Source organism: Meles meles, chromosome 6 (genome assembly GCF_922984935.1).
Source record: "Meles meles chromosome 6, mMelMel3.1 paternal haplotype, whole genome shotgun sequence".
Taxonomy (NCBI): Eukaryota; Metazoa; Chordata; class Mammalia; order Carnivora; family Mustelidae; genus Meles; species Meles meles.
In genome coordinates, this window is record NC_060071.1 from 58,470,017 (window position 1) to 58,482,230 (window position 12,214).

The 12,214-nt window shown below is 40.8% G+C and overlaps 1 protein-coding gene across 1 annotated transcript in view; it reads left to right on the top strand.

Moving 5' to 3' along the window:
* The window catches only part of LOC123944049 (formin-1-like), a 285,601-nt gene extending 276,463 nt beyond the window's left edge, over positions 1-9,138 (top strand). Inside the window, exon 17 of the mRNA XM_046008733.1 lies at positions 351-9,138. Coding sequence (XP_045864689.1) covers positions 351-395 — 45 coding nt within the window. The 3' untranslated portion in view covers positions 396-9,138. The remainder of the gene's footprint in view (positions 1-350) is intronic.
* Positions 9,139-12,214: the final 3,076 nt, after the last annotated feature.

Genomic DNA, 12,214 nt, shown 5'->3' on the forward strand with positions numbered 1-12,214 from the left:
AGCATGGGGGTAAGGAGGAATCTTTGAGTAACACTGCAAAGTTAGGATCTTTGTCACAGAGGAAGCGAACAGAGCAGCCGCTCATGGTAAAGGTCAGTCTTTTAGATGGGTGTCATTGATTGATGAGCCGGTTATTTGTTGTTTGCTTTTAGAAAGTAAGGGGAATAGATTGGGAGGAGCAGGTAATGGAATTTCAGAAAAGAAGGATGAAATTACTCTCATTTCTAGAGCCTTGAGTCCAATTCTACCTGTCATTCTAGACCAAAACTTTGAGAAATTTTTTAAAGTTTGAGGAAGATGAAAATTTAGAACAAAGAATGATAATAAACTATTTTTTCCTTAAACAACAGAAAGAAAGACTGCGTCAGAAGGAAGCCAGTGTGACCACTAACTAATACAGAGCCGTGTGAGAATGACGGCAGCAAGCAAGCATTTTCTTGTATCGTCCTTTGCATCACTAGTGCTGCAGAAAGTTCCTGAAGCAAGATATGTCACCAAACTTCTGTTTTGCTCATCTCTTTCTGAGGTCATTGCAGTGAGCACCCCGTGCCTTCCTAAGGGAGTCCTTTGTTAAGCCACAGGAACAATGAGAAACTGTTTAAGGGAACACTGCAGGTGTATTTGATCATTGTTTCTTGTAGAGGCCCAAAGTGATACCATTACAAGACCAGAAAAAATACCAATATTTTCCAAATGTTTTTAAAAGTGGAGATTTCAAGCTTTCTAATCAAAGCTTGATATATACAAACTTGTGACAGGAGAAAGATCTTTTATGACAATTGCCTTGAGAGGATTCAAGCCTTGATCTTTCCACACTGCTGGTGTGATTATGGAACTTAACTTTCATCCTATTGCAGCAAGATCCTACAACTTCTTTCTCACCAAAAATGTTGAAACCTACCAAAACTATTTTTTAAGACATCCAAAACTATGTATTTTCCAGATGAGAGAAATGGTTATTTTGTTACTGTTGTTATTGTTCACATAATGAAAAAGACAGAAAATGGAATTACACATGGGTAGAAAGGGAGTTAAATAGTCATAAACTTCATCCTGGAGAAGAATTTACTGTACAGGGAGTTAACATCAGCTATTAAGCAAGACCCATTCTTTTGTGTTTATGTGAGTTCATTGTGGTTTCCTTGCCCAGCAGAAATTCTGTACCCTTTTTCCTGGAATAAACAGTGATACCCAAGCCAGCACAGGCTTGGAGGTCAAAGTACCTGCTTGGGCAAGTGATCCAGTCACAGCCCATTTTGCACTTCAGGATGTTGGTGAATAGGTAAGTCCATGTTGACATTTATCAAAGCTCTGCATCTTGTTCTGGGATTGTGTGGTCTGTACCACTCCCACCAACCTCAGGAGGCAGTTTCCAGACAGAAGAGCAAATGCTACTAGCAGCTTTTCATCATGACCTTGACTGACAGGGATGTGACCTAGGGTGAAGCAGGAGTCTTTGGTGTTGAAAAAATCAAGAGCATAAAAAAGGTTCTTTACATCAAAATGAAAATGTGATTATATTAATATTAAGCTTTGAATGGAATATCACAGACAGGCAGCTTTTTCTGACCCTGGAGCCCGTATGACCGCTGCCCCTTGAATCACAAGGGAAACCACCTTGGACTTCCCCCTTGACATCTTTTTCCTAAAGCCACCCCTTTTTTAATCTATCTTGTAGGATGAGAAGAGATAGGACTGGGGGTGAACTGAAAATAGGATCAAAGACTATACATTTTTGGTCTTGAAGGGAAAGAGGTCCAAGCCTTCTCCAGTTGGTGGATAGCAGTCTAGAGGTGGGTGAGAACCTTAAAACCCTTCCTGATGGGACTGCCATGTGCAACCTTACCCCTGATCCCAGCCTCTTCCCAGAATCTCTCAATTTGCCAGGTACCTGAGTGTCCCCCCCAGGACTGCCTGCTAATCATCAGCCCCCTCAGGGACTCCCTAACAGAGTCAGCTCATTAAAGCTGCACTGTCCTAGTAATGTAGTCAAGATCAAATCAAATCACAGAAGCCATATGTGTGCTGGTGCTAACTGCCTTCCCTAATAATTAAAAAGAAAGGAGTATGGTAGCATGGTTGGGTCTCCCCCCACCCTAATTCAAAAGAAGAGACGAGACAAGCAAAACAAAAACGCTAGTAAGGAGCTGACGTTACTAAAAGAAGTTGCCTGTGAGCAAGAAGCTTTTCATACCACTTTCCTATATTATTTCTCTTCCTTTTCACTCAACTGTGAAGAAAACCTAAGAAACTCATCAATTTAAAACAAATTCCACTTACACTCATACCGTGCTCTGGGACATTCCTTCTAATATTATCGTGAAGCAGAAAAGTACCTGTCTTGTCCATGCCTGAGGGATCCACTTTGAGTTCAGTGAGGTCAGTGAATGTCTAGATCCTCACTGGTCCCCACAGACTTGATGGGCTAGAGCAGCATGTGCTTTCGGTGGAGTCATGGGTCCACTTCAGATCTCTAATGGTCACGAGAAGACCAGTGATAGTAAACAGGCCTGTCACTATGACCACATAACTCTGCAGGAACATGCTCTCGGGGAACCAGTGCTGAAGAAGAATGAGTGGAAATTTAATGTGAGAATCAGACAAATGCAGTCCAAGTTGCATTCCATTCACATGGACAGACTAGGAATTGGCAGTAAAATGCCTATTTCTAAAGACTATACTTCGCCTGCTCTGTTGGGGAAACTCGATGATGTTTTCAGACTATTCAAATATAGTAAGTTATTGTATTAAGACACTAGGGCAGGATCTCCATTATTCTTACCCCTTTTGAGTCCCGTACTGTGTACCTAGATGCCCTCTCCCAAGTTCATACATTTAACTGCAGTGTTGGTACAGCCTTTGTTCCTAACATACGTCACTGCTCAGTAAAAGTTCACAAGAGCTTGTTCAAGGTGGGCCATCTCAAACATCCCGGGGCCCCTTGAAATCATCCCTCTAAAATGCAGTTGAGATGATGGTAAATGCAACAGAGGTCTCTAAACTTTTCATGGAGAGGAAGTAGTTAGTGTACCACTTTATCAGCTTGAGCATTTTGGACAAGCAGTATTTGAGTGGCTTTTCTAAGAACAGCCTTCCCCAAACTAGAGAGAGAGCAGCCAGTACGGCTCCTCTGTGTTTAACCAGACACTCACACCGAAGTGTACTAGTTAGACTCTGACAAACCTTGACTTAGACGCACCATCTCTCTTCCTAGCCAAGAGTCATTACATCTGGTTGGTTGGATTGCAGTTTGGACTCTTGCCTGAGTAATCTGCAGTCATCATCAGGCACACAAGTATATATTACACTAAAACATGATATAAACATGTCAGGTAAAAAGCATCAGCCCTGTGAGATGTCAAAGATAAGGTTAGAAGGAGGTGTGATGTATGGCTTTTAATACAAAAGGCAGCTTAATGGTGGCATGGGTGGAGGGCACAGAAAGGGAAAAGTGTGGCCAAGCAGAAAGAGATGATCATGGTGAGGATGGACCTGCTGCCTTTTGAATCCTTGAGTTGACATATCTCTTCAAGTGCCCACTGAAAGTACCTAGGAATAATGGAGAAACAATTGCTGAAATCTGGGAAGTAGAATAAGGAAACCCAGCCATGTGAATACATCTTTAAATGTTCTAGCCAAAACGAATTGGTGGTGTGGTTGAGGAATCAATTGCCAGATTGGGTGCTAGTCTTGGACTCCCTCTTACTCCCCAGGAAGCTACTGAGCCCCCTTAGGCATCTCTTTTTTTCCTAAGAACCACAAGGAAAGGCATTTTCTAAATGAACGGCTTATATGCTGCTGGTGGAGAAACTGGAAAAACTGAAGGAAGGAATGAAACTCTGGGGGTGGTACTGGAAACCACCCTGCTATGGTTCTTCCAAGGACCGGGATTAGATGTAGCAGAAGAGTCCTGTTACTTTGGTAAAGATTTGCCTGTTGGCCTGGGATTGTACATCTCTCTGTAGATTATACTGTGTGCAATGGGAACATTTTCATTTTGATTATATTCTTGCTTTCTTGAATGTTATATTTTCTCATTTCTCTTTCTGCTTCTACCTTGCCTGACATCATGGACACAGATCATTGCACACAACATTGCATGAGCAGCATAGCCTAAGACAGTGCCTACTCCAACTATTAAGGGGACTTAGAAATGCAGACCTGCAGGCTCCTTCCCAGTAACCAGACTATAACCTTTAACAGGGAAACCTTTTGATTCCCTGATATCGAAAATCAGCTTATTTTATAGTATTCTCCCCTCCCCAAATACAAATTAAACCAACTTGGGGCTTTCTGTGTCAGGGAGGAGAATGAAGTCCAAAATATATAGCTTTTTTTCCAAAAAATATCTGGTCTAAAAGTCAAATATATCATTTTATGAAGTAGTCTAGATTTGTGCGTAATTTTGTTTGATTCTGCCTGTTCTCATCAGGAAAAAAAAGAAAGGATGGAAAGCTGAAAGGGAAAGAAAAAGCATCAGATTTGGTAATTCACACATTAGTTTGTAAGTTTCTAAACCACACAAAACATGGACATACTGTCAAATCCAACGTTGTGGAAATCCTGAGCACAGAAAAATTAGAGCGGCTGTGTGAGCTGATCATGGACAAAGTAAGAGGTGTCTGTGTCCTCCTTGAGACTTTATCCTCAACCAGGCAATTCTGAGAGTGTGGATTCAAAAGAGCTCAGGATTGCCCTGAAGAGTGCACTTTTTAAAAAGCCACATACAAGGAAAAGTGGTATGATAAGAGGGGAAGAAGGGGCCAGACCATTACACCATGCTTACTCTGTGTTCTCTTAAGAACAGTTGATAAATATGTGGAACATCTGGAAGGCCATCAAAACCACATTTCATATATCAGCTATTGTACCTTTAGGATCAGTTCAGCTGAAGAGAGTGAACTGAATGAAGAGATGAACTTTCATTCATGTCAGCTAGTTTATCATCAGGAAGAAATTGGCAACACAAGAGAAGGCTATCCGGCCAAACTAATAGTATTTAATATTTGAAAAGTATGACTCGTTTTTAGCCTTGCCAAAATGCAAGTAACTTGTTGGATAGGTTTCCATCTTCTAGCTATAGAGAAAAAACAATCCAGCTGCTTGGAACCTTTGCTATTATAGGTGCAAAAGTCACTTAAAGAAAAGCACCTTCGGAAACTGGCCTCAGCATGGCTGACTGCTTGCAGACACACATCACAGTATTTATAACCCCATTAGCAATTGAATCCAGGCATCGCTAGGCTCCTACTCACAGCTGTATGTGACCCAGAGGCCCATTTTGTGTCATTTCTGCACAACCGTCAGTTGTTGACACCTTGTGAGAGCACTGAATGCTAGTTTCACAATTCTTCCTTTCCCCTTCCAAGGAGTAGGCAATCTACCAAACCCTCCCAAATCAACTCTTTGCTGGGAAGGAGTGAGTTCAAGAGCATTTTAACATGCAGGGTTGAAGCCAATTCAGTAGCCCTAGCTGTGCCGAGGCTCTTAATCAACGCTGTGATATAAACCTAGCATTTAGGAAATTTGTGTATTTGACAACTTAATTGGAAACGTGAACATATTGAAATGGCAATTATCTAACTCTGTCTCTTCAAGCCCTGGTGCAGCTTCTATCAACAGAGACATTATGGAAGCAAATCAAGCCTCATTCAGGAGGCCAGCTGTTCTCAAGGAGAGCTTACTAGGTTTTCTTCCCCTCTACTCCAGCTGCTGTCTCAAGCAGCCTGGTGATAACTAGTAACACCAAAAAACCTTTTCTTTTTCATCCTTCTCTTCTCTGGTATGATGGTTCGCTTCAGTCAGGAGCTCAAATGAACTCCGGACTTTATTGCATGTTATATCTATGAAGTACTTGTTTGTGAATTTCTTCTGCATTCTGTGATCTGGGGAAGACCAACTTAATCTCATTTTTGTATTGGAAAGTTGTAGTTAATGCCATTAATTTATCCTTCTGCGTTCCACCTATGCTCATATAATTTTCTGTTTTTTAATCTTCTCTTAAATGTACTAAGAAACACCAGTCTGCGTCCTTTTCTGAAAGCTAATGCAAATACTTCTGGGAGATATTTTTTTTAATGCTTTGTGTGAAATTTGATAGCATTGGGCTAGCAAAATGCAAATGAGCACATAGTTTGCAGCAGAAATTCACCTCCCAAGAATTTGTCATTCTTCTCCATGGAGTAAACAACTTCTACTATATTTAGGCTCTTTTGTAGGCTGAGCATTTTCCTAAATTCTACCTGTGCAGACCTCAAGGGGTTCTCTGTCTTTGAAACTGTAAGGAGGTCTTACAAGAGAATGAATATTTCTCCCCAAAATGCTATCTTACACTTAACCTGCATTCATTCTTAGGCATGCATTCACTCTGGTTTGTCAACATCTTTGGCAAAATTGTGCTTCCTTTCCTTCATTGTTCTCTTCCAGAGCCTGCTTCTATTCTTGTCTCATGAAATAAACATATTTTCATTTATTCATCTGGGCCAGCTTTCCAAAATGAAAAGCCAGTCCTGTGGACATCTGAGTATACAGGGAACTTACTCTCTACCTCCCCATGGCATGGACAATACATGTGTTCAGGAATGAATAACTCTCTGGGAACTCTTGGGATGGATTTTGAATTCCAGGATTCTGTGAGAAGCATAAAAATGGGTATATAGCATACAAAGACTGCACTACTCTTTCCCAATAAGAGACTAGAAGGAGATTCAAATCTTTACATCTCAGATAAGTTTAACTGAACTACAAGTAGCTGATTGTTGTTTTTTTTTTTCTTTCTTCTGGCCAGCTTGTCCCTAGATATAATCTTACCTTCTCATATCTGACCCCCAACATATAAAGAAGGTGGTTTCAGCCCCACTGGAACTGAACTCTGTCAAATCTTTCAAAGAGATCCATTTCCTTTGGAAACAAATCTGTGAGTGAGGGATAAGTAGTTCAATTCTCGTGTTTGTCCAGAGTGACATACATGGGATTTGGGGAGTCCACCAAAAGGATAGGTCTACCCCACATCATTAATCTTCAATTCTGTAATGCTTCAGTTTCTCAAGACACTGTTAGTAAAATATATAATCTTCAAAGAATATAAGCATTAAGAAAAAAGGACTTCCCTTTAAAAATAGGAATCTAAAACATTCCTAAAAAGGCAGAAACTTATAAAATTCGAAACTGAATAATTTTTCTTAGAGAAAACATGTCATTGGTTCATCATAGTTTTTTCTGCTCACTGAGTTTTAATTTAGACTAGTGTGGGAAGCAGGGTGGCCCTGGATTTTGATTTAGGGGATCGTGCTTTGGCTTGGAAGATCAGCACAGAGCTACATGCCTGGAACCTAAGTGAAATCAGTCAGCATCCTAACAGGAATCAGGCCGAACACATGTAAATTACTCCAAGTCCTTTAGCGCTTAATTTTCTCAGTGACACCTTGGACCCCAGACACTGCTTCCTAAATGCATTTGATCCATGTGGTGATGTCTCTGTAGGGTCTTGGGAGGTTGTAAGCGATGGGATGAGAGTAGAGTAGACGACGGGGAGAAGGAAACTTTGAGCACACAGCCAGGGCACAATGTTTTGCTGATATAATGCAGTTAGGGGGCTGGAGATTTTTGCCTTGCTTGTATCATGGGTGGCCTTTCAGTGAAGCTCCAGGGATCTCATCAGGCAAATGGGAGTGTTCAGTACCGCCAATTGGTCAGTGCTTGACAATGTGCTGAAAAGCGGGTACCCTAGTGAAACTGGCCTGTGTTCCAATTCATTCCCGTGGGGCTGGTTGTGCGTGTGACTTCCCGTTTTCTCTATGCCTGTGCAAAAGTCATTGTGGCACCTAGCTTCATTTCACTTTACTCACTTCAATATTTGTGCTTCGGCCTCCCCTTCTTTCCCAGCTCACAGCTTTTCCCCTCACTTTACAGTTTCTCCAGGACCCAGCCTTTCTTGCCCCCTCCTTCCCTCCCTCCCCTCAAGGCTGAGGCTCCATTCCCCAGCCCTTTGGACAGGGTGCACGCCGTCACCAAGTGACACACAGCACTTCTATTAATGTCAGCATCACTTCATCACTTAGGCAAAGAGGGAAAATCCATAAAAGAGATGGAAAATACATTTCTTTTTTCATCTTATTCTACTTTATTTTAAGAAGGCCGAAGGGAGGGTTCTAGGCCTTTTCAGTCTCTCATAAACTGTACTGTAAACCTGTCTAATTAGGGACCATCCTTTGACAAATTATAAATCAGTCCCGGTCTCACCACCTAGGATGCGTAAGACTAAAGTTTTGAACCTGAAGGAACTTTTCTGTGCTGCTGGACAAATTGACTTAATTCTGTGCAAACAGTTTGAATTCCAGGCTTTTTATTGCCATCCAATTCTTACTCCTACTCATGATCCAAACATCTACAGAAATTTGGATCAGGATGTTGACAATTTGTGGTTATTTTCAGATCAACAGTAACTGTTACACTCTTCAAAGTAGAAAGTGCAAGCATGTCCGAAGTAATCAGTGTTTGGACCTGGAAAAATCTTGGCTTCTCTGTTAAATATTAGACAAATCTGTAGGTGTAATCTTAAAGGATTTTTAGTAATAATGAAGACAGTTTGAGAAATGAGAAGGCACTTTAAAGACATGAAACCTTACATTACATGCTTTTGGACATTTTTTTAATAAGCTAATTGGATTCAGGTATTTTTTCCCTTTAAATTTTTAAAAATATGTATATCTAATTTGTTTGCATATTTAATTTTGTCAAAGCTGAGAAATGCTCATTAGTTGAATTTGTAAATGTCATTTGCAACCAAATGAAATATTTATTTTTAAAAAGAAAGGGTGAAGGAACCAATATTGACTTGTACATAATGAAAATTTATGTGTATGTCTATATATATATATATATTTTTTTTTTCCTCCTTGACACTCCTTGGTCACATCAAGTGTATTTTTGTACATAATATATTGGTTAGAAAATGTAGATTGTCTATTCAAAGAATTCTATCTCTGTGATAGATTATATTTATCCTAATCTGTTGATACTTCTGTTAATTTGTTTTAAGAGATAGAACTCTATTTTTTGGAATTTGCAGAGAACTGCATTCATGGCTTCCAATTGTAAATATGATGAGAATATTTTAATAAACCTTGGTTTCATGTCTGTTGGTGTGTGGTGCAGATTTGTTTCCGGGAGACATTCAGGACCATCTCCCAACAGTACATTCATACAGAGAATGCCAATCATCTGTAACATTCCTTACTGCTCAAGTACAGTTATTACTGAGCTGCAAGAGCTAGGTCTTGGTAAGTCCATCCTGTTACCTTCTTTCTCCCCTTCCCATCCCACCAACAGTGGGCAATCTGGGTAGGTGCTCAAGGCTAACATGCAACAGACAAGCCCAGCCACGCATTGGCTCAGCTAGGCTGACCAAACACTACCTGAAGATAAACTGTCCAAGGTGGGAGCATATGGGCAGAACCACAAGCATTGGTGACTTCAGGCTGTGGGTTAGTAAACAATATACCAAGGAAACTGAACAGAACTGTATTGTGTTCTAGCACTAACCAACAAGGTACAAATTCTTTTCAAGCAATATTAGGACACATGCAAGTATTTATGAACAAGAACCAAAAGACATTTGGCAAAACACTCTTCCTTCCATTTCAATAAAAGTGTGCTTGTGTGTTTTTAAGTTTATTTACTCAGTGTTCCTGAGTGCCATGCACTCTTAAGGTCTGGAAGTTTGCTAAAACATGCCGCAACTTATACAGATACATTCCATGAACAGACACCACAACTACTATCTGGGGAAACATTTCATCACTGAGAACTCTTCTAAATCCTAGAGTCACAGAGTTGCAAAAATCTTCAGACATTGGATGAAATCTGTTTCACAGAGGAGAAACAACTGAAGTCCAAGGGACTTGCTGAAAATCACAGTTTGTGTTGGTGAACACATTGACTAGAATCCAGCTCTCTTGAACTCAAGGCCAAAGCCCTTCCCACTGCTTAACTCATTCATAATGTTAAACTGTTCTCTTCAAAATACAGCTCTCCCCCTGCTATCTGACAATGGCATATGCTCGTGAAAATTTCATACGCCAAGACGGCATAACGCAAAGAAGCAATTACCATTAATTTATAAGGGAAATTCTTTGAGCATTCCCAGACCCTGAAAACAACCTCTCTCAGACTTTCCTGATACCTCAGGACACATCTGGGTTATGGATGCACAAAATAAGTCCAGATAAAGCACAGACACTCACAGACAGATCAAAGCTGTAATGTCTGGATGCTGAGATGCTGAGTGTAGTTCCTGGGGAAGGAGCTTGGCGGGGCCCCTCATGCCTTGCTTGTGTGTATGCTGCCTCGGTCAGCCGCACTGCAAGTTAATGCTGCGTGCCATTTTTGCTTTTTGCCTTTTTTTTTTTTTTTAAGTAAAAACAAAAGTCTTCAGATTTTTTTTTCTGAAGCAAAAACAAGTACTACTGTAGGTCTTTTGTGGAAAGCAAAGGAAAGTAACAGGAACTTTCAAAAAGTGGGGGATACCTGTACACCCTTCTGGAGAAATATTCCAAAACTGTTGTTTGAAAGAAAGGGTCCAAATACCCTGAAAGGCTTGTAGAAACCATTATTAAAGTTGCGTTCTGGCGCGCCTGAGTGGCTCAGTCAGTTGAGCATCCAACTCTTGATTTCAGCTCTGGTCATGATCTTGGGTTCGTGGGATCGAGCCCTGTGTCAAGTTCTATGCTCAGCTGGGGTCTTTCTGAGATTCTCTCTCCTGCCTCCTTCTGCCCCTCCCCCTCATCATCTCTCTCTCTAAAATAAATATGTATTTTTTAAAAATTAAAAAGAGGGCAGAGGCCTGAGTATCAAGGAATCTAAGAAAAATACCAGTCCACCTTAAGAAGAATCTCCACTCTGGTTTAATCAAGATGTAGTCTCCCTTGCTGAGTGATAGCTGTTGAATTTATGAGTATACATTTTTGCCTATTCTTTAAATAGTCTGTGTATGCTCATGGCTCAACTAACAGGCCATAAGTTTCTGAAGCAAAATATTCCACTTCAGACTCTAGTTGTCCACTTTTACCGGCCGATGATGTGTTCACGGAAATAAAAGGCTTGACAGTTGGCCTGCACTGGCCCTACCTGCAAGAGAGGCCTGCATCACTTTGGATGCATTTAAGTCTTCTCAAAGTAGAGCTACTTTATGCCCATCACTACATCACAATGAATGGTAAGAGATGGTAACTGTATAATTTATCAACTGATGCATTAAAAATGCCCCAAACAGTGGATTAAGTCAACAATAATCACTACTCATTTTTCATGGTTTCTGTTAGTTTGGAAATAGCTTAACTGGGCGGTTCTCACTTTGGAGTCCCATAATGTTGTAGTATTATGTCTGCTAGGTTCTCAGTCTTCTGGAAAGCATGAGTGGGGCTGGAAAGTGTACTTCCAAGATGGCTGAGTCACGTGGCTGGCAGCTGGGTGCTGGCTCTAGGCTGGGACACTCAGTGTCTCCCTATAGGGTTGCTTGAGGGATCCAAAGTGAAACATAGAAGACTTTTGTGAGCAAAGCTCAGAAGTCACATCCAGTCACCTTCATCCCACTCTACTGGTTAAGACATTTACAAAGGTCTGCCCGATAGAGGGGGTAGGGAAATAGACCCCACCTCTTTTTTTAAGACCCCACCTCTTGATGAAGGACTGTAAATACCACATTGTAAGAAGAGAATGTGAGATGGGCGATATATTGGTACAATTACCTCCGGATAATCTGTCCAAGTAGTTCTGTCCTTTCTATCTGGTCTTCCTCTTCCTTCTCAGTTCTTATTTTTGTTCTAAAACTAAACATCAGATTTCTTTTTCAAAAATTTCCCTACGTCTTTTCTCCGAATCTTTTCCCTCTACCTGCTATCTGAGCACAGAAATAATTATCTTTTTTCTCTGGATATAAGCATTCTTTACCGTGAAGAAAGTGAGGCATGTCCTAACTGAGACCTTAAAAACACTGTTGGAAAAAAGAACTTAAAGGTGACCTTAGAATTTTACTCCTCAATCTTTTTTTTTTCTTTTTTTTTTATTTATTTATTTGACAGAGAGAGAGAGAGATCACAAGTAGAGCAGCAGGCAGAGAGAGAGGGGGAAGCAGGCTCCCCGCGGAGCAGAAAGCCCGATGCTGGGCTCGATCCCAGAACCCTGAGACCATGACCTGAGCCGAAGGCAGCAGCTT